We start from the raw sequence: 20,570 nt of genomic DNA, 5'->3' as shown, positions 1-20,570 counted from the left end.
ACAAAGGTCTGGAAAACTGCCATAATTCAATAAAAAAGCAAGGCTGACTTCATGGTTTCCTGGCTAGCTCTCTCCTAGGCTGCAGTGAACCTGCATATACCCTTCGGAAACGTTACTGACAACATTACGGGGTTTCGTTCTGTACAATGTAATGTTTGTGAGAGGATGAAGTGATTCAAGTCACAGGCTCGGGGTATGGTGTCACTGCAGTAGTCAGAAGTGGCATTTGTGCCTTGCTGCTCCCATAGGGATGCTGTGGGGCTCTGTTTCTGTTGGAAAGATTTCAGGTTCGCCACAGACAGAGAACAGGTTTTTGCTTTCTGTATTGTGCTTTCAGCATAATTGATCGCATCAGGTTTTGTGTGCGGATGGACAGGAGTTTGCTCCACATCAGACATGGAATGTTAGGAGTATGGTGTGCACGGAGGATGTCAGTGCTGGTTTAGCCTCAGACGTGGGGTCAGAGCCTCTTCTTTGAACCTCTCCACATTCCTCAGGATGCGATGGGAGTGTTCTACCGCTTAGAACAGCCTGAGGTGACTCCTGAAGTGTCTCTTACGATGAACCTTCGGTACTATTGGATTCTCAGAAAAGAGTCTTACATTTTAGGTAGGATGATAAGGCACAGATAAAATGAGGTGGTGAAGTTGTATTGTACGGGCTGCTCCAAAAGTAATGCCTGCCGTTTATTTCCATGGGAACTGCACCGGGTGCAAAGAGCACAACAGCACAGTTGTGTGGAGCAGTGTCAGCTACAAAGCGCCGTGTCTCAGCACTGTCACTACCAGCAGCTCCGTGTTTTGGCCAGCAAAGAACAAGAGCCGAATGCGGCGCTGCTAAAAGCTGCATGGCCAGATCTGGGGCTTTTCTTTCCTGTCCGTGCCCCCAGTGCTGCAATGCACCACATCACTGCGCTCACACGCGCTGCTTGTGCTCCATCCACATTCACAAGTGGAGCTGGACGCCTCTGGCTGCCATTTCCCCGCACACTGAGGCCGTACATTGTATCGCTGCACACCCCGCTGTGTCACCCCGCCGCCACCTGCTGACAGGCACCACACGGGTCGGGTTCAGCTCTGCTGCCGTCCGCCCCCTCGTGACGTCATCGCGGCGCGACGCCGTCCTTCCGGCCGGTCGCTCGGTGTCATGGCGGCCGTCGGTGCTCTCCGTCAGACCGCCCGCCTGGCCTCGTCCAGCGCCCTGCTGCAGGTGCGGGCCGACCCGGGACCCCCGGCCCCGCCTCCTCCCGCTCCTCGCCCTCCTGGGCGGCGCCCGCGGGAGCCGGCCCGGCCCCCCGGCAGCGCTTTCCTCCCCCGTTCCCCCGCAGGTGCTGTTCCGGGCGGTCACCTTCGGGCTGAACGCGCTGACGCTGCGCTACCTGTCCAGGGAGCTCCTCGGCGTCGTCAGCGTGAGGTGACGCCGCGCTGCCCCGGCAATGGGAGCCGCCGGGAACCGCCTCTGGTGGCCGGGTTTCCTTGGCACGGAGCGGGGCCGACCCCGTGTCCCGTCGTGTCTCCCGCAGGCTGACGCTGCTCTATTCCACCGCGGTGTTCCTGGCCAGGGAGGCGTTCCGCAGGGCCTGCTTGAGCGGCGGCGCGGAGCGGAGCTGGGCCGCGACCATCAACCTGCTGTGGCTGACGTGAGAGCGGCTCCGCTTTGCTTTAGAGCTCACTCCTGGTTCCGGCTGGAGGAGGCGGCGGGTCCTGCAGCGGGACCTGCACGAGGCGGCCCGTGTCTGCAGCCCGTGTCTGCACTGCATGCCGTGCATGTTTTCTTCTGCTGACTCCACTGCCGTTGCCTGGAAGGCTCACTGTAACAGTTACATTGGGGCTATCAGACTCATAGCTGCAAGTAGTAGCTCGCACTGACAGGTTTTACACCAAAACTTGTAGCTACAATAGCAATGAGTTTGTCTGATCTCTTTCGACATACGTAAAGTACAGCAGCGTGGGAAATTTGAATCAGATTTTCTCTTGTTCTTTTTTCTGCTGAAGGAAACCTGACTGTTTTTACATTAACTTTTTAGAGTCCCTCTTGGTGTCTTCTGGTCTGTTTTCCTGGGCTTCGTCTGGCTGCACGTACTTGAAGTTCCGGATCCATCCGTGGTTCCTCACTATCAGGCTGGCGTGGTGGCGTTTGGCCTCTCTGCAGTTGTTGAGCTTCTAGGGGAGCCATTCTGGGTTTTAGCCCAGGCTCACCTGTTTGTAAGGCTTAAGGTTAGTAGGGAAGCTGTGAGCATAGGGCTGTGTGGGACGGAGAAACTTCGTGCTGAAAAAGTGACGTAATGGAAATGAAGACCAGATTCCTGAACTGGATCTGTGCATGTTCAGGGGTGCTTAAAAAACAAATGAAGCTATGGTTTGCTTCGTGCTGTACGATGTAGTCATAATGTATTTGTAACGTTAATTTGCTCCTGTTTAAAAAAGGAAGTTAATTTGTTTAGAAGTTACCTCCCTAATGCTCATTAAATGTATAATCACAAGTGTTGCTCAGAGGGAGGCACAGACGCCTTCCACACTTCTGCTTTTCACTGTCGGTGTGAGGCTGTGAAATGCAGCAGCTGGGGTCACGATTGTGCCAAGCAGGATTTACTCCCATGTGGGTCCCACACAAGGGAGCGGGGCAGTGTGATGGGGGAAAAGTGCCGTATAAGACTTGAGAATGTGCAGAGATGCTGCAGCGTGAGGTGGTCAATGCAGCAGCAGAACTGTGGTAGCCACACTGACTGTGAATGCCTTACAGGTCCTTTGTGGGTTGTGTGTGTGAAACTGGAGTGCTTTGCCTTCCTGTAGGTGGTTAAGCTGGCAAAAATGAGCGTTGTCTATTTTCTCTTTCTTGAAGGTAATTGCTGAAAGCCTTTCGATAGTGTCAAAATGCACTTTGACAGTTATCTTAGTCATCCTTTATCCGCAATGGGGCCTTCACATTTTTTCCTTGGCTCAGGTAAGTTTCCTGTATTCTGTATATAAATTCTTGCTCTGAAATGTTCTTTGCTGCTGTCTGTGACATTTAACCTGCTAGATAACACTGAGGAGGTGAGAGAATGTTCCTCCGAGGTGAGGGTTTAAATGTGAAGGATTTTGGTGATAGACGTTACTTGGCGCGTTGAGCCCAGTCAGTTTAATGGGCACCTTTGTTGTGTGCCTAAAGGTACATTTTGTGAATAAGGTTGTTACGTTGTGTGTGCTTTAGCTGTTCTTGAGGGCAGAGGGCTGTGATGCTGATCTGCTGATTAAAATGAATTTAAATCAACAGTACTCTGTGTGTGGGGAGGGGAGTTACAGTAACGCCTTCAGCTAGGTTCAGAGTTGACAGGTGGAAGAACTGCCTTCACTTCTCACTGAGTTCTCACTCATTCTTTGTTTTTTTCCTTCCTTGTCTTTCCAGCTTTTGTACACCAGTGTTCTGGTGCTGTGCTATGTGGTTTGTTTTGCAAAGTTCTTGGGGTCTCCTGAAGCAACAAAGAAGTCATTTCCGATTACAAGAATGAAAGGCCTGTTACCTAACTGGATGGCGGATAAGGTAGGTCACACAGTTCATTCTTAAGTCTTTGACGAGAGCGCTTTGAAAACTGGAGTTGATGGAGTGACTGAGAGATTATTTCTGCTCCTGGACACCATGGCTGGTTAGGAAGCATGGTTGCATAAAATTCCATTCACAGTTGTTGCATTCAAATCCTTGTCAGAAAACCACAGTGAACCTGGAGCTCTTTGTTTCTGGGCCTCGTTGGCTGCCTCATCTGTTGATTGGAGATGGAACATTTACAGTGTTAAAGGGAGTGAGCTGGTATCAGGTAGAAGAGAATCCAGGGTTGTCTTACAGAGCTGGTACTTCAACTTCTCCTCAGACAGAACGTGGTGGTGCACAGCGTCCTGCAGATACTCAGATCTCTGATGTCCTCCAAAAAGGAAATGGGGCAAAGAAAGAAATGAAAAGGCAAAGATGAGGAAGAGACTGAGAGATTGAGGACATGAAGGCAGTTCTGTCTTGTGAGGCTTGCAGGAGTGCTTTGAAGAGCACTGAAAGATGTACAGTACTGTGAGGGGCAGAGTTATATTGGTCTGCTAAACAACTTTTCCCCCTCTCTGGTTACTGTTGAGTGATTTACTCTGTAGAAAACTTATGCAGTTCCTTTGTGTATCTGCAAAGATGGTGATTTTCCACAAGGGAGAAAGTCAGCCTGACCAGGGTAACGCTGCTTCTTTGATTTTGCAGGCTTTCTTTAACTGGAAGGAAGCATGGCTGACTTGGAGCTTCTTCAAACAGTCCTTCCTGAAGCAGATTTTGACAGAGGGTGAGGCTCGATGTGTGGGAATGCTGGGGGAAGAAAAGTGGATGCAGGTCACAAAATGGACAAGGAGCCTGGGAAGGCTGGGAGGGGATGGTGGTCAGAGCGGCACCAGCAGGTGTTGGCAACCCAGGTGCAGTTACGGAAGGTTTGTGGAGGATCAGAACTGTACCGTCCTGCTGGACATGTCTCTGGAATGCGTCCTGTTAGCAGGGCCTGGACACACACGGGGAGAGATGTGGGGGTTTGTCCTTACTTCTGTGTTTTCAACTTCAGGTGAGCGATACGTGATGACTTTTCTGAATGTGATAAACTTTGGCGATCAGGGTGAGTGTGGCGATGCTGTGCAACAATGACATCATTTTCTAGTTGCTCCTTTTTGTCTGCTTCTGAAAATACTGAAAATATTAGAAACCATTTGAAAATAACATGAAAATGTTGGAGGATTTCAGTGGCGCTGGGACGTTGAGGTGCATTTCAGAGAATGATGGGTAAATGGTTATTAAATATAACACACACCAAAAAACAAGAAACAAAACCAGAGCAACTTGTTTGAGGGTCGTGGATTTAAGGAATGCTTCTCCCTTGGATCAAAACTTGGCAGTTGTGCCTCTTCTGCTGTGCGTCTTGTTTCTGTTTTAAAAACTTGGAAGGAGGCAGCATAGTATCTGATACACTGCAGTTCCTTCTCTTCATTTTCTTGGCCCTGTTGTCTTCCTTTGCAGTCTGTTAGCTGTTACAGCAGGAACACTGTTGTTTGTAGCATCACATCTCCAACTGAATGTGCTCCATAAAAGCAGTGTCCTTACAGAGTAATGAATGGCAGCAGCAGTTCAGGTGACAGCACTGGCTGCGCCACAGGCTGATTCTCTTGCATCTGGATCTTTTATCTTCCTCTGTAGTAAGAACTGAAGGGGCTGCCTGGGGGTGTCTGGGGCTATTGCTAGATTTGCTCTAATGCTGCATTAAGTTCCCCTGGTTCTCTCTTTGTTTATCAGAAATGTGGAATAGGAATTTGTGCCAGAAAAAAAGTGACAGCTTGTTGGTGTGTTTTGTTTGTGAAGGTGTGTATGATATCGTGAATAATCTCGGGTCGCTGGTGGCCAGGTTCATCTTTTTGCCTATTGAAGAGAGTTTTTATGTCTTTTTCGCTCAAGTATTGGAAAGAGGGAAGAATGTAAAGGATCAGAAGCAGGTACGTTTGTTAGTATTGGTTCCACATGAAATGCTTACCTTCTGTTGGAGATCAATTGTATCAGGAGTGTGACTGACGTGTGTTTAAATTACTGAGTGTAAAGATATTTGGAAAGAAACTTGAAGTGGAGACTATGCCGAAGGAGTCTGGACAAAAAGCAAATGGATAAAAAGGTAGCGAAGTAGGAGTTACGAGGTGCAATGACATAATGCTGCATTGTCTGGTAATTGAAGTTAAAATCCTCTACTCCAACAGCATGGTGCTTGTGCACCATGTCTGTGCAGCTGTGCTGAGGCAATTACTGTAGGTTCAATCTCTTTCCAGCAAATAAGTGGCACTTGACAATATTTGACTGACTTGAAAATACAACAGGCTGGTAAGCATTGAGCGCTTCAGAGGGTGCCCTTTCCAGAGGAAGACAGCTGTGTTTTGGCTGAGCTTTGGGATTGTTTGCGCAGTAACGATGGTTACATGAAGGAGAGGTTTCTGTATGCTCTAGAAGAAATTCTTGGTCAGATAGGAAGGTCCCAGTCAGCCAAGTGTCGTGTCTCACGTTAATGGTAGGCTGACAGAGGTGTACCTGTGTGTGTGTTTGACGTGGAGTGTTCATGGTGTGTTTGTGTGTGGGCTTATCCCGTGCACCTGGCAGGAGGTTTGACTCCTCATGAGGGGTGTGGGCAGCTGCATCTTACCATGTACAGAACTCACAAGTGGCTCCTTATGCTGTGGCGAAACTTGTAGTCCAGTGTAACAATGAAGACGTGGCCCTTTTGGTGATTCAGGCTGTGGCCCTGGGCAAATGCTGTGCTTTTCTTTGCTATTTACTGGCTGCTGTTTGCCCCTTTCCTTAAGCCCTGAAACAGAGCTGTCAATGGCTGATCTTTGTTGAGAGTTCTGCATATAATACGGAAGAGAATAAGAATACCTGAGCACAGCTGGAAGCCAGGACCAAGTGTGTAGGTGTGTCAATACCAAAAAATAGTCTTGGCTGTGCCTTGCATTGTGCCAGTGGACTTTTTCCCCCTGGAACAGTTTCTCTTGGTGACAGCAGCAGTTGTGCTGGTTCTAGTTCGTGTAATTGACTGCTGGGTTTTGTTGTTTTGTTTCTGTTTTTTTCTCCAGGATGATGTTGCTATGGCTTCGAATGTGTTAGAACTGCTGTTGAAGCTGGTGCTTCTGATTGGCCTTACCATTGCTGTTTTTGGATGTGCCTTTTCTCAGCTGGCTCTGGATATTTATGGAGGTTCAATGCTCAGTTCTGAAACAGGTAAAAAGCTTTAGCTGTGTTTTTTGTTTCTCAGCTCTGTTCTGAGCTCTTGGCTCGGTCAGCTTTCTGTCTGAAAAAAATCAGCTCAGGTTAAAAGGAGCTTCAAGTAGCCTCATTCTGGTAGAATTATTTGATTGCTTTGCCCTCCTGTAGATGCATGCATTTAGAATATTCCAACTGTAGCACCACAGCTCCCAAAGTTACCTGCAGGGATGCTTGCAGAGGCTGGAATGTAGCCCAGCAGTAGTTTTAACAATATTAGGAGGTTTACAAGGAAGGAAGGATAAAGCATTGGCTTTTCCTGACTTGTGTCACGTGTACCAGCTTATGGCCCAATAAATACAACCACCACTTTTGTGGAGGAGATCTTGTCTGTTACATTAATAGCTGCTGCCGCCTTGTACTTTGAGTTTGGGTTCCCCTTGCTTTGTTTATTCTGTTTGTCATCTTGTCAAGATGTCCAGACCAGAAGCTTCTCAAAGGGACACAGAAGTTGCTGTTATCATCGGTGATAATGTTACAGCTTCTGTTGTGGAGTATGAAACTGTGGCTTTATAAAAGAAATAATGATCTCTTTATCCTTGTAATGCTTCTGTCTTTATTTTGTTGTAGGTCCCGATCTTCTCCGGTGCTACTCGTTGTATGTCCTATTTCTTGCTGTCAATGGAGTAACAGAATGTTTCACGTTTGCTTCGATGTGCAAAGAAGAAGTGGACAGGTGAGGAGTACCCCCAGTGCATCTGTGTGTGATTTGCATGGAGTTAAGCATGCAAATGGGGAACAATTGTTCTGCTTGGATATTCGCTTGGAAATGCTTTTCTGTTACTGAGAAGGCAGTTTCTTTTTGCAGTCGTTTTAAGGACTGTGTGCAGAACTCGATGTAAAAGCTTTAGTTTAAACCTTTGGGTAAAAAGGATCCGAACTGACAAGGTTATTAGCTTTAATACACAGCAAACTGGGAAAGTAATTTAATGTGAAGTCTTATTTTCTGTACATGTACGTGAATAGAAGCTTCAGTTTTTAAGGTGGACTGTTATGTTAAACTCCTTAAAGTCTTGCAGCTGTTAAAACTTCTCAGTCACAGTTTCTATAGATCACATTTGGGATGACATGAGTTCAGTGGTTTATCGGCCTTGAGGAGAGCTCTGGACAAGATGACTTCCTGTGATGTTTTGCAGCCTGGATGTTTTCTTGGTTCTCTGTTGTGGTGTGTTGGCACTGCAACCTGATGGCTGCCATCGGACTTGTTTCACTTCTGTGGCTGTTGTCTATTACAGCTCTGTTCCAAATTAATTAGGCCTTTATTTTTTTTAGGTCATTAATTAAAAGAGATCCTCTTTTAGCAGTTTAGCAATTGAGCAATTCTTTTTAGATGTGCAAGGACTGCTTTTGTCCCCCTTTCCAAGTGTGATCTTCTCTTTAAAGCCACTGTTTGGAGCAGGACTAAGTGTCACCCTATTGAGCGTTATTGTTCTTCAGTACCGAATAGAGAAGGAAAAAGTCCTCAGTGTTTGATACTGCTAATTATTGTTAGTAGGTTTTCTGAAGTGAATGCACAGGTGAATAGTAGGATAGAATTTCCTTCACTTAAAGTAGTTGTTGGTTTAGTTTACTCAACGTATTTTTCATTCTTGTGCTGCATTTCTTTTCTCAGCCTTGCCGGCTGTTAGCAGATGACAGGAGTTGTTGCTCCCATGTTTTAGAAAGCGAATGGATTTTTATCTTCTGAAAATGAGTTTAGTAATTAAAAGGTGCAACTGCATATGTTGTTTATATTGTTTCTTCTTCCTAGGTACAATTTTGTTATGCTGGCCTTGTCCTTCGTGTTCCTGTGCATCTCTTATTTCTTGACCCGCTGGCACGGAAGTGTTGGCTTCATCCTTGCCAACTGCTTTAATATGGGTATTCGCATTGCTCACAGCATCCAGTACATCTATGAGTACTTCAAGGAAAGCTCCTACAGACCTTTGACAGGCTTGCTTCCCTCACCGTTTTTAATACTCGCTTATGTCATAAGTGGAGGAATTACTGTTTATTCAGAGGTAAGTATCTGCCTCGGGATGTTCCTTTCACTGCGGAGGTTTGTCAGATGGCTTCATTACCAGAAGGAAAGAAATATTATCAACAGGAAAGGCTTACAACCATAGCCTTGGAGATTTCCATTACATCTTGCAAGGCTGCGTATAGATCTATTAAAAATGAAACAAAGACATGCAATTATATTGATCTTCAGATGTGTGCCTGCTTGCCTTCTCCAGGTGGCAGAGAACTGTGTACCTAATGAGTCAGACAGTTCTGCTGGCCATCTGTATATCCACATTCTTAGTTCTTGGTAATTGATGGTGATAGTGCAAAGAAATGGTCACTAAAGATTCAGTTAAAAAAATAAAAACGCAGTGCAGGGGGAATAAAACAACAACATCTATCATGTATGTAGCTGGCCTACCTTGTGCCAACTGGTTTTCCTTCAGTTGCTGGTTTCCTTTGTTTTAGGCATTCTTCTGCTGCGATAAGGGTTGGATGTCAAGGCTTATTCACATCAGCATTGGGGCGCTGTGCTTTGCAGCTACCACCATTACCATGTTCTGCACAGAGACCAAGCTGGTCCACTTTGTCAGAAGCCAGTTCCTCTCCCAGTATATGAAGAAAGGAACATGAAATGCTCGTGGGCAGAATAATTCTTGTTCGTGGCTGCAATTATGGAGGGTTGTATTCTTTGCACGGGTCTGCCTGGATAAAGGTTTCCACATGAGTTTGTTGGAAGTATTGATAGTGACAGTATAAGTGGTTGCTGACTAAACTACTCTGTACAGTGAAAGAGAGCCGAGTAATTTTCTCTTCATGCATCATTCGTTCTTAGCTTTTCTTCCAACAGCCTCGTTGGTGATGAAGGTCTGTAGTGCACCTGCCTGACATGAACTGATGGCCAGAATTAATGTGGGGAGCTCCCATTCTTACTGGTAGGGAGACATATATGAAGGCATTGTATGGCTTACGTCTTAATTAACATGTAATTAAGAATACCCTTATTGAGGATGGTGGGCTGTTGAAAAAGTTAGCAAAGAAATGGTTTGATGTTGAAAAACAAAAACCAGAACCAAAACCTGAAGCAAACACTGGAGCGAGGACCAAGCACGAAACCAGTACCAAAGTGGAACGTAATGCAGCGCAGAAAAACCTGAGTTATCGGTGCCCTGAAGTGAGAAGCATTAAACAGACAGTTCTGGTACTTGCAGGGAAGCTACTGGAATATGCAGCGTGTCCAAGTCCAAGCTGGCTGTGTGAGTTTACTTCTGTCAGCATCATTCATGTAAGGAGAGAATCGATTAGCTTGTCAGAAATGCTCTGAAGCTTTTCTCTAGACAGAAGTGTGGTGGGTTTTTGAGCAGTGCCGAACAACAGCTGTGAATTACAGTCACGTCCAAGTTCCAGAAGGTAGAGTTAAATATCATTGACTTCACTGCTGTTCTGTTCCTACCTGAGGTGATCAGTGCAGTTATGAGCAGATTTGTCTCGCCTTTCTGCAAAGTGGAACGTTGTGTATGTTGAATGAGATTTCCTTCTGGGTTTGTGCGTGTTGGATCTCTTGCTTTTGGATTAAAAAAATGCTGCTTTTTCTTACAACGAGGTTTTTCATCTGGTTGCTCCTTTTTGTGTTTGTTATAAACCTTTGTGTTGATTTAATTTATTGAAAATGTCAATGCTCAGAAGCAATAAAGCATTGAATTTTGTTTCCTAAGGGCGCCATGTCGTATTGCTGGTCTAAGATGTGACTTCAGAGCATACGAGCAGCACGTTGTAACAACCAGCATTCCCTTCACATGGTTTGAGTGGAGCAGGAAATGCCGAGTGTGCTGAGACGTACAGCATGAAGACTTCACTGTCATCACATAGCAAACTCCACAGGTCCTGAGACAGCTCTAGAAGCATCTTCACTTCCAATGGCAGTGAGGAGTTGGTACCAATGGACAGAGCTGACGGGGTGAAATGCTTTCTGGTATCACTGTGGTACCGTTAGAAATGTTTGGTTCTGTTAGAAATGTTTTCTTAACTGTCGCCTCCAAATCCGGCGACAAGTCAAGGCTGCCTGTGAAAGTACCGTGCCTCCGCACATGGGGAACAGATGAGACTCACACACAGTGCGTAATGCCAAAAGAACGAATTTAATGCCTTGCAACAAATAGTATATACCGGTACATGTGACCGCCCCCATCAGGTACTTGTGACCTCCCTGACTCCAGCCCAGGTGCACCCAACAGCTTTGTCTCAAGTGATGCACGGTCATAGTTTACAAATCCTGATGAGCGGGCTGAAAGGAAGTGATCACACTATGATACAGGAACATCCCCTTCACCTGAGATTTCTGTCCAGGTTTTGTCTTCTCCAATTTAGAAAAGGCTCATTGGTAGGCTAACAGCATTGTAACCAGCATTACTAACACATCAAATGCCTATTCCCATAGATTCCAGCATTGGTAACATTAGATCCTATTTGATTCACATCCAATTTATTAATAAAATAGAAGCACACTGGATAATAACCTGGATAATGCCTAATAATTGCAGTTCCTGAGACTGCATTGGAAATGCTAGAAATTCTCCCATTATGTCGCTCCGCTGTTATCTGCAGTATAACAGGTTACAAAGCAGCACACGGGCCCAGTCACTATGAAAACTGGATACTAGGGCCAGTCCTAACGACTCCCATTTACTTTCCAAAAGCACAATTTGTGCGGGCGATGGGGCAAAGGGAAGTGATGTGCCCGAGGAGTGGGGCTGAGCAGCAGGCAGGAGATGCTGGGAGCTTTGCAGGGCGCTCAGCTGTCTGCCCGGGAGGAGCGCCACCTCCTCCATGTGCCACGGAGCCTGGTGGAGAGCTGCCCAATGGCTCCTTGTGGATGTGGCCTCGTTTCCTTCAGGATCTTCAGCGTCTGAAGGGCCAAGGAAGCGACAGCTGGACTGGGGTCATGCTTCATTCCCTGAAGGCCTGCGATAAGAGGAACAGAGAGGCATGATGACCCAGCTCTCCCCTCTGGCAGGAGGGAGCGAGGGACAGGCATGTCACCTGCTGGCTGCCCCAACATCCCACTCCCTGGCTTACTTTGGTAGATGTGCTCTCTGTCAGCCCGCTGCTCATCCCTCATGTGCCGCCCTAAGAGCCCTGCGAACACAAAGCCCCGTCAGCGACCCCCGCTGTTCCGTGGGTGCAGCATGGAGGGCCGGGGATGGGGGAAGCTCAGCCTCGTGGCTCACCGATGAACCTCACGGCCTCCAGTCGCAGGGTTTCCTGCAGGCTCTGCAGGTAGAGCAGGCAGTCGCCCAGGTAGTCCTGCGCTGCACTCTGTCTCCTCCTCTTGGTCAGCTGAAGAGGGAAGAATGTGAGGTCAGTGCAGGCTGGTCCCGACCCTGTCCTGGGGTGTGGGAATGGGCATACTGTTGCGCATACACACCATGCAGTCGCTGGTCTGCCAGAACTGCTCTGTCTGCACCAGGTGCTCCAGCTTCCTCCAGCGCAGGAACCGTGCAGCACCAAGGAGGGCTTTCTGGGAGGCCTGCCAAAGAGCTGAGATAGCACCGCAGCCCGAGCAGCCGCAGAGCCCGTGTCCCCAGAGCCCCTCTGCAGGGAGGATGCAGCAGCAGGGGCTGATGCTGCTGTGGGCTGCAGTACTCTTGATGTATGGGGGGCACCACGGGAGCAGCATCACCCTCCCCCAGATGAACCTGATTCCCACCTTGGACACGTTCTCTTCCTCATCGTGCAGGTGTAGATACAGCAGGACCAGGTTCCTGCACACCGTCTTCTGCATCTTCCTCTTTTCTTGGCCCTCCACAAAGCTCAGCGTTTTGAGGAAGAAGTCGATGGAGAGCTGACGCACCGTGCCGGACTCCTGTGGAGGAGGAAGGAAGGACATCTGTGTCAGCAGCTCCAAGTCCATGGCAAGCAGGGACAGCACCACCAGTGAAGTGGGGGCAAAATCTCCGAGCTGAGAGGATGCAGATCTTGAGGATGCCCTCAGAACTGCTCCAAAGTGTGCAAGCTCTGCCCAGCGGAAAGTCTGCCCAGGACCACGCAGTGCCTGAACCTGGTGAGCGGCCAGGAAAGTCCCCTGGTGCGCTGTCACAAGGCAGCAGGCATGGGCACGCTGGGCTGGCAGCCACATCCCTCGTGTGCTGGACTCCCTATCATCCTTACATCGTTAAGCAGAGCTGGGAGCTTGCCGGCCAGCTCCAGAGCCATGACGCTGAGCTTAACCTCCTTCAGGAGGTGCAGCAGGTTGCTGAATATTGGTAGGGCCGTGGCACGGATGTCACTATCTGCATCCTGCAGCTGCTCCATGATGCACGGCAGGAAGATGATCATTGTCCTTGCCTGTGGGGAAAAACACCCCATCCTTTAGGTACGGCAGCAAGCGTAATGAGGGCAAGGCTACTCCAGTACCAGCCCTGAATAGCAGGCAGTGATGGGGTGGGCAGAGCGCACCAGCTCCTCACTGCCTGAAGAGTTGCCGAGTTGTACATGGCCCCGCTACAGCCCCATGGCAGGCCCAGCCCAACCTGTGGCATTCCTGGCCACCCCTGCTCACCGTGTCCTGCCTCTTGCTGAGCTGCAGGATGCCCCTGAGCACCAGCTGCTGCATGCCCACCCTCTTGCTCTGCAGATAGTGGGCAAAGATTCCTATGATGCGGTGCAGCTCTTTGCTGAGGTCCATGCATTCCAGCATCTGCAACAACACACGTGGCTCTTAGTGCTGGATCTAACAGTCAGCTTGGGGAAAGACAGCAGGCCCCGAGGGAGGCAGCAGGGCTCGTGCTGCCAGTGGCCTTGCAGCCTCCAGTGTTCTCTGCTTCTGCAGCTGTTGCTCACCTCAACGAGGAAGACCATGGCCACCATATCCCAGGAGTAGAAGTTGGTGCTGAGCAGCTCAACCAGCTGCTGGAAGATGGGGTCACGCAAAGCAGCAGGCAGTTCCCTCATCACCCTGCAGGGATAAGAAGGCACCGTGAGCCCTGAACCAGGCAGACGCAGCTCTGGCTGTGCAGCCCTCTTGCCACTGCTGCAGGGGCCACAGGCTCTGGTGCTGTGGCTGCAGTTTGGCTGAGAACTGGGGACCCCCGTGACACCACAAGGAAGGGCTCCCACCTGGCCACCACCTGCACACCCTGGAGGTGGGTCACAGTGCTGAGAAGCGCGTCCCAGCCCCCCTGCTCCTGGATGGCCTCCATCTGCTTCTGGAGGCCCACGCTGCAGAGCAGCACCTTCAAGGACTGCACCGCGGACCTGCAGGTGGAGAAGGGTGCGAGTCACATCAGGAGCCCCAGCACCGGGTCCCTGGGTGCAGCAGGGGGACGGGGATGTGGCACCTGATGGGAGTGAGCTGGTGCTGCTGTTGCCCCTCCCAGAAGATTTCCACCTCCTGCAGCGTCAGCTCCGTGGTGAAGGACACTTGCAGGAGAAGGGCTGGGAAGAGCTGGGGGAAGATGGCTTCAGCCTCCTTGAGGACCAGAGGCAGCTGGAGTATCTCTGGTAGGATCCTTGCTGCCTGCAGAAAGCACCCGGATATGATTCTTGCCCTGTCCCCTGGGTTTCCACCCCGTCTCTAGAAGTGTAGGGATGGAGAAAGGGAGGGGGGGGGAGGGAGACCCCCAGAGCCCCAGGCAGGTCTATGGATGCATCCCAGGGCAGGAAGAAGGCTCGGGGGTGGACAGGGAAGGGGAGTGGGGACTCAGCTGGGGTTCAGCTGGCAGAATGAGGAACTCACGGCCAGGGCAAGGACACGTGGCCTCTCCTTGATGAATGGGGAGGTGTGCTGCAGAGTGTGGTTTATGAGCACTTGGAACACCTCCTGCAGCACCGTCTTCACGGTTGAAGACTCCGAGAGCATTTCCCTCCACATGGTGACAGCAACTCTGCAGGTCCCCAGGGCTGTCAGCGTGGCTGCTCCTGCCTGGCTGATGGCCGTGGGGTGGGGAGGGGGGGGGAGAGGAGCCCTGAGGGCTGTGGCCCCATACCTGGAGCAGGTGAGAGAGCAGACCAGCAGGCTGCTGACCATCTCCTTTGGGAATTTGCTGGCCAGCACAAGCAAGGCCCTGCTCAGGCTTTCAAGAGCTGGCTTGGCTTTGATGGAAGGCAGGCTGCTGTGGATCGCCTTCACAATCTTTTGCACCTGGAGGGGGGGAGCATGGGTGAGAATGGGATGGCACCAGAGCAGGGCCCTGCTGCCATCCCCACTGCTGCCTGCCGGCCAAGCGCAGTGCCAGGGATGGAGCAGAGCCCCCAGGGCTGGAGCAGAGGCAGCAGCAGGTTCCCACCTGCTGTGGAGGGAAGCGAGCCTCTCCTGCGAGCACATCCACCATGTGGGCAGCCAGCTGGGTGCTGTGGAGGCTCGGTGCTTTCATGCTCTCAATGGCTGTGAGTAAAATGTTGACCTTTTCAGGGTACAGGAGGTATTTCAGAAGGACCTGTGGGAGGGAGGAGAGGAGGGATGACTTATCCTCTGCTTGGCTGCTCAGCTGTGCAGGTGTCCCAGGAGAACTGGGAGCAGAGACTGTGCTGGGTGATGCCAGGGATATGAAGCGTGAGGGCCCCAAAGGCACCAGGGCTGCTCGGGGACAGTGCGTGCACTCTTCCTGACACTGCAGGCCTGGGTTCTCCTGTGGGCTCAGGGTTTGCTCTTTGTACCTCGAAGATATTTCTGGCTCTGTCCTCACGGGAAACCTCCTGGTGGAGCGAAGTTTGGCTGTCCCAGAGCTGTGGTACTGTGCGCTCCTCCGGTTGCCATGGCAGTCCTGGACAGGAGCACACACGGTGTCAGTGAGGGGTCTGGGCATCTGGAGGGACCTAGCCCAACACAACTCCTCTCACTTGGGGCAGCGATGAAGATGAAAAGCTGATGAACAGCATTAATCGCCTCATCTCTGGTCCTGTCATCCGTGGAAGTGCAGGACAGGATGAGGTGTCCGACCAGCTTTCCCAGCACGGGGAAGCGTTGGTTCTCCTGGCACTTGTGCTGGAACACCGCGGTTCCAACGAAGCAGGTGCACAGCTGGGGAGAGAGGCAGCACGGCTGAGTGGGCAGCAGGGCCCAGCCCAGGCTCTGTGCAAGCCTGGACACAGGTGGGCTCTGGCTGGGGAGCCAGGATGTGGTCCCAGAGCTGAGCGCGCCGGGACTCCCTACCTCAGGCAAGACGCAGGTGTTGCTGAAGACGAGCAGCCTGGCAATGCACACCACAGCCCTCTCCTCCACGGCCGCCAGCTAGCACGTGGTGAAGGGCAGCAGGAGCTGTGGAGAGAAAAGTTGCTGTTGTGCCCACAGCACGGGGCACTCGTCCTTCCCCTTGCTCCCCAGCTGCAGCGGGGTGGGTGGTTGCGTCCCTGTCCTGCTGCAGCCCTGCCATCTTCCCGCTGCTCCCCACCCATCCCTCTAACACCACACGGGCTAGTTTTGGGCCAGCACCCCCTGCCCGCAGCAGGCCCTGGGGGGACCTCGTGTGGATCCCTCCTTTGTGGCCTTGAACCATCCCCGCAAACCCCAGCGTTGCCACATCCAAACCTCCATGATGTTCTGCAGCTCCACGAGGACAAAGCGGCCAGCGCTGCTCACCAGCACCTGCAGCAGGTGGTGCAGGGCTTCCATGGTCTGCAAAGGAGGACAGGGGTCAGGGCGGCCTGCCCTGCTGCGTCCTGCTGGCAGCAGAGGGGCATCCCGGGTGCTGGTGCCCAGGAAGCGTCCCCAGGGCTCAGCTGATGCGCACCTCCACGTAGAGTGCCGCATCCAGGTCCGCGTCGTCCTCGTAGCGAGGGAGGTGGAGGACGCTGCCGAGGCAGGCACGCAGGAGACCGTTCTTCTCCTCTGGAAGCAGCCATGCTCCACTGCGAGGGGAGAGAGGGCAGAGGTGTGATGCTCCGCTCAGCACCCTGTGCCCTGCAGCCTGTCCCGCTCAGGGCCCCGGCTGGGACCAATGCCTCCACGCTGGCAAAGCCGTGCTGGGGCGGTACCTCATGGCGGCGATGGTGCTCATGGCCTGCTGCCGGAGCTCCGTGTCCAGGTGCTCGGCGGGCTCCTCCTGCAGCAGCGCCTGTGGGCACAGCGGGATGGGATGGGATGGGATGGGATGGGATGGGATGGGATGGGATGGGATGGTGCAGTGTGCCCTGCTTGGTGTGCAGAGCCCAAGCACCCCATCCAGGCCCCCAGTCCTGGCCCTCGTTCAGGGCTCCCCAGTGACCTTGCAGTGGAAGGGCTGTGCCCTCAGCCCAGCCCTGCAGTGCTCCATTACCTCAATGCACAGCACCACCTTCAGCACGTAGTCACACAGCTGGCTGTGGACCACGCTGTCCGTGATGGCAGCTGTGCAGGCAGTGCGGACGCAGGCCAGAAAGCGCAGCTTCTGTTCCTGTGTCTGAGACAGGAGGGGAGTTACAGGGGTTGGCATCGGGGGACCCCGGCACCCTCTGGGCACAGCCGGGCAGGGGCAGCCATGGAAGCACAGAGTGCACACTACCTGCGGTCTGCATGCACAGCAGGCGTCGATGTAGCTCAGGGGATCCTCGTCCTGAGGTGACACGACGGAGGCAAAAGGATCCTCAGCTGAGCCCACGGGCCCCTGCTGGGGCTGCACCCCATGCACCTCGCCGGGCCCCTGCGGGGCCGTGGGGGTGCGGGATGCTCCGCGCCTCTCTGGCCAAGCCTCTCGAACTCGGAGTGGGGGTCTCTGCTCCATCTCGCAGCGAGGAACAGCGGCGAATGAGCCTCGTGTTCCAGCTCTGCCTCCTGGTGGTCAAAGCCCCTTGTAACGGGGCTGTGATCTCACCCCGTTCCATCCGCCTCCACATAGAACCCCTCCTCTTGCCCTGGGCTCGCCCCAGAGCCCCACAGCCGTCCCTGTCCTTGGGCAGGTTCGGTCTGGAAGGAGCCCTTGTATTCACTGTGTGTGTTTGCCACAGCTGCAGTGTTGGGATCCGGGAGTCCTTCTTCAGTCCATCCCCGCATCCCCCCCTGTCAAATTAAACCATGTTCTGGTCTCCATTGGGACGGAGTTGATTTTCCCTTCTTGGCATCTGGTGCTCTGTTTCGGCTTTAGGAGAAAAACAGTGTTGGTAACGCAGCAGTGTTTCTAGCTGTTGCTGAGCTAGATGGGATGGGATGGGATGGGATGGGATGGGATGGGATGGGATGGGATGGGATGGGATGGGATGCGATGGGATGGGATGGGATGGGATGGGATGGGATGGGATGGGATGGGATGGGATGGGATGGGATGGGATGGGATGGGATGGGATGAGATGGGATGGGATGGGATGGGATGGGATGGTGCAGTGTGCCCTGCTTGGTGTGCAGAGCCCAAGCACCCCATCCAGGCCCCCAGTCCTGGCCCTTGTTCAGGGCTCCCCAGTGACCCTGCAGTGGAAGGGCTGTGCCCTCAGCCCAGCCCTGCAGTGCTCCATCCCTGCAGGCATTCAAAGGCAGGCTGGATGTGGCTCTGGGCAGCCTGGTCTGGTGGTTGGCGACCCTGCACATAGCAGGGGGTTGGAACTGGATGATCTTTGAGATGCTTTTCAACCCAGGCCATTCTATGACTGTACAGTTCCATACTGGAACAAAGATAAAATGCTAACTAAGTAAAACATGGAGTCAAACCTGTGTGATTTGTCCACACCAGGAGGTGATTAGAAAACAATTTGTAAGCTACAAAGCTGCTTGCATGAAAGGAAAAGAAAATAAAACTACAAGAATAAGGGAAAAACTTTCTTCCTGAAAATAGGAAGAATAATGGACCTGACATGAAATTTGGGTGAAGCTGCCTGATTTTATGAAGCTATTCCCATTATTTTCTTGGTGCTGTGTTTCCCAAATGAGTGGTTTCTGGCTGTGCTGCAGCACCAGTCTGCATGTGAACATCAACTCTATTCACCATCTGGGAAGATTAGGACTTCCCTTCTCCCACCAGCACCACTGAATTACAGTTACTCAGTGGTTAAACAAAGGAATCCTTAAAGAAGGGTTTACAGCTGTCGTGTTATCTGAAGTGCTTGGGGCATTCTGATGCTATTAAGCTCTATGTATTAACAAGTTCAAAAAGAAAAGGTAGGCATCTGATTGTTGTGACAGTTTCTAAGTTATTTGGAAAGCTGTACCACCCAACCACTCCTTCTGTTTGATGGAGGTGACAAAGCTCAGTTTAATTTCTGACTGCTGTTTAAATTCTGAAGCTCGAGCTGGTTCCTGGAGCAGAAAAAGCTCGGAAGCTGTCCCTCCTACAAGCAGGCACCTCTGAGCAAAATATGACATCTTGATTTCTGATGGTAAGGTCAGGAGACCTGATTCCAGCGTCTAGCTTTCGGATTCATGCTATGTTAGTGGGACCTTTGGCATCTAGCACTGACCAACAGCAACTGACAGGCTGGTAACAGTGCACCCCAAAACAGTTACGTTTCTATTTATGTTATGAGGGAAAATTGTATCGCATTGAGATTTCCAGTTTTTACTCTTTGCAGATCTAACTAGCTGCTGGAAGAATCCTGTACGCCATGTTCACACCATTTTCAATGAGCTGGATGAGTCTGTTGTTGGCATTTTAATACCACTGACCAGGCAGGCAATATGTATGGAGTATTTGGCTCTCTCTACAGTCATGAATGTTTGAGTATCTTCAACATGTGGCTCATTGCTTCCATTTCAGGCTGCCCAGAGAAGCTGTGGATGCCTGTCCTTGGTGTTGAAGGCGAGGTTGGATGGGTGATGGGCAGCCTGAGCTGGTTAGTGGGCAGCCAGCCCATGGCAGGGTGTTTAGAACTGGATGATCTTGAAGGTTTCTTCCAACCCAAGCCCTCCCGTGATCCTATGATTCTGTGATTTCATTCAGGTTTATTAAGATGAGATGAGTTCTCCTAAATGCGCTGTTCTCCATATGATGATAATTGGAGTCTAGATGGATGACTTAAACCAGACACCAAACTTTCTGATGGCCAAAATGAAATGAACTCAATCCTTTACTGTGTCAGTAGTCTGTAACTAGAGCCCATCAGGTAATTCCCAGCCTCCTGCCTGTATCAGTGGCTGCACACGGTGAAAAAGTCTGATGGGATTTTAACCTCTAAAATGTTCAGAATCAGCCAGAGGGTGAATATATTCACTATGCAAATACCTGCAGGAATAAGCTTGTCATGTATGTCCTCAGGTACCACAGTAGTTAATGGTGGGACTCAGTAGGTCATGCTGAAAGTTGAGTCTGCTGATCTTGAAGGTCTTTTCCAGCCTACATGACCTTCTGCTAATATTTCTGTATTTATTTCTGTTCAGCTCCCAGAAAACCTCCCACCCAGCCCCCAGTTGACCCCGTGGTGAAAAATAAAACAGAAACCTCAGTGATGCTGGCATGGACCCCTCCGAAGATGCACTGCCCCATTCCAATCAATGGCTACATGTGGAACCCAATAAACTAACTGGCTTCACGTGGGTGAGGTGCCACGAGTCTCATGTCCCCGTCCCAGAGTTCACGGTGAGCAATCTGTCTGAAGAGGCTGATGATCAGTTCCGAGTGTCTGCAGTCAATGCGCATGGACAGAGCCCGTCTCTGGAATTCCCAGGGAGCGTGCACCTTGGTAAGCACAAAAACCCCAGTGGAAATGGGTCAGTGTGAGCTGAGCAGCTGTGTTGGTTCCCTTAATATGTTTCCTTTGACTTTAAGGATAGTAGTGCATTAACACACCAAAGGCTTTCCCTTATTCCTAGTTCTCCTATCTCATATCAACCTCCAGCTACCACTAAAGTGATACAAGTTATGTTTCTGTGACAGGGACATGAATATCCTTATCTTTTG

General features: G+C 51.1%; 2 protein-coding genes and 1 pseudogene across 3 annotated transcripts; 1 reads left to right on the top strand and 2 right to left on the bottom strand.

Annotated features, from left to right (window-relative positions):
- Positions 1-1,095: 1,095 nt before the first annotated feature.
- Positions 1,096-10,489, top strand: LOC146755444 (man(5)GlcNAc(2)-PP-dolichol translocation protein RFT1-like). Of its 2 annotated transcripts, XM_085525570.1 has the most exons (13): positions 1,096-1,209; positions 1,328-1,413; positions 1,523-1,639; positions 2,027-2,216; positions 2,842-2,943; positions 3,388-3,522; positions 4,216-4,294; positions 4,565-4,615; positions 5,353-5,483; positions 6,606-6,750; positions 7,363-7,468; positions 8,543-8,792; positions 9,244-10,489. In XM_085525570.1, exons 1-13 carry the CDS (start codon positions 1,147-1,149, stop codon positions 9,406-9,408), a joined length of 1,620 nt encoding a protein of 539 aa, XP_085381696.1. In that variant the 5' UTR covers positions 1,096-1,146; the 3' UTR covers positions 9,409-10,489. The 2 variants fall into 2 exon arrangements, with proteins under 2 accessions (XP_085381696.1, XP_085381695.1); XM_085525569.1 differs by lacking the exons at positions 4,216-4,294; positions 4,565-4,615; positions 5,353-5,483 and having other exon boundaries at positions 1,097-1,209.
- Positions 10,490-11,235: 746 nt separating this feature from the next.
- Positions 11,236-16,145, bottom strand: LOC146755443 (maestro heat-like repeat-containing protein family member 7; annotated as a pseudogene).
- On the bottom strand, positions 16,020-17,471 carry LOC146755442 (uncharacterized). The gene is made up of 5 exons (XM_085525505.1): positions 17,253-17,471; positions 17,028-17,150; positions 16,747-16,826; positions 16,503-16,620; positions 16,020-16,387 (listed from the first exon to the last, which is right to left on the bottom strand). The coding sequence occupies exons 1-5, from the start codon at positions 17,469-17,471 to the stop codon at positions 16,187-16,189; spliced, it is 741 nt and encodes a 246-aa protein (XP_085381631.1). The 3' UTR covers positions 16,020-16,186.
- Between the last annotated feature and the right edge of the window lie 3,099 nt (positions 17,472-20,570).

This window comes from Coturnix japonica, chromosome 32, assembly GCF_054131305.1.
Source record: "Coturnix japonica strain WE chromosome 32, WE-NBRP24, whole genome shotgun sequence".
Lineage (NCBI taxonomy): Eukaryota > Metazoa > Chordata > Aves > Galliformes > Phasianidae > Coturnix > Coturnix japonica.
This window is presented reverse-complemented; position numbering and strand designations above follow the sequence as displayed.

What these genes read in the sequence shown, in the direction of transcription:
- LOC146755442 (XM_085525505.1), bottom strand. Translation starts at nt 17,471, where the DNA reads ATGGAGCAGAGACCCCCACTCCGAGTTCGAGAGGCTTGGCCAGAGAGG. An exon ending in AGGTGGTGCTGTGCATTGAG is followed by an intron (nt 16,827 to 17,027) that starts GTAATGGAGCAC and finishes CTGTGCCCACAG; the next exon opens with GCGCTGCTGCAGGAGGAGCC. An exon ending in AGCACCATCGCCGCCATGAG is followed by an intron (nt 16,621 to 16,746) that starts GTACCGCCCCAG and finishes CTCCCCTCGCAG; the next exon opens with TGGAGCATGGCTGCTTCCAG.
- LOC146755444 (XM_085525570.1), top strand. Translation starts at nt 1,147, where the DNA reads ATGGCGGCCGTCGGTGCTCTCCGTCAGACCGCCCGCCTGGCCTCGTCC. An exon ending in CGTCCAGCGCCCTGCTGCAG is followed by an intron (nt 1,210 to 1,327) that starts GTGCGGGCCGAC and finishes GTTCCCCCGCAG; the next exon opens with GTGCTGTTCCGGGCGGTCAC. An exon ending in ACCTGTTTGTAAGGCTTAAG is followed by an intron (nt 2,217 to 2,841) that starts GTTAGTAGGGAA and finishes TCTTTCTTGAAG; the next exon opens with GTAATTGCTGAAAGCCTTTC.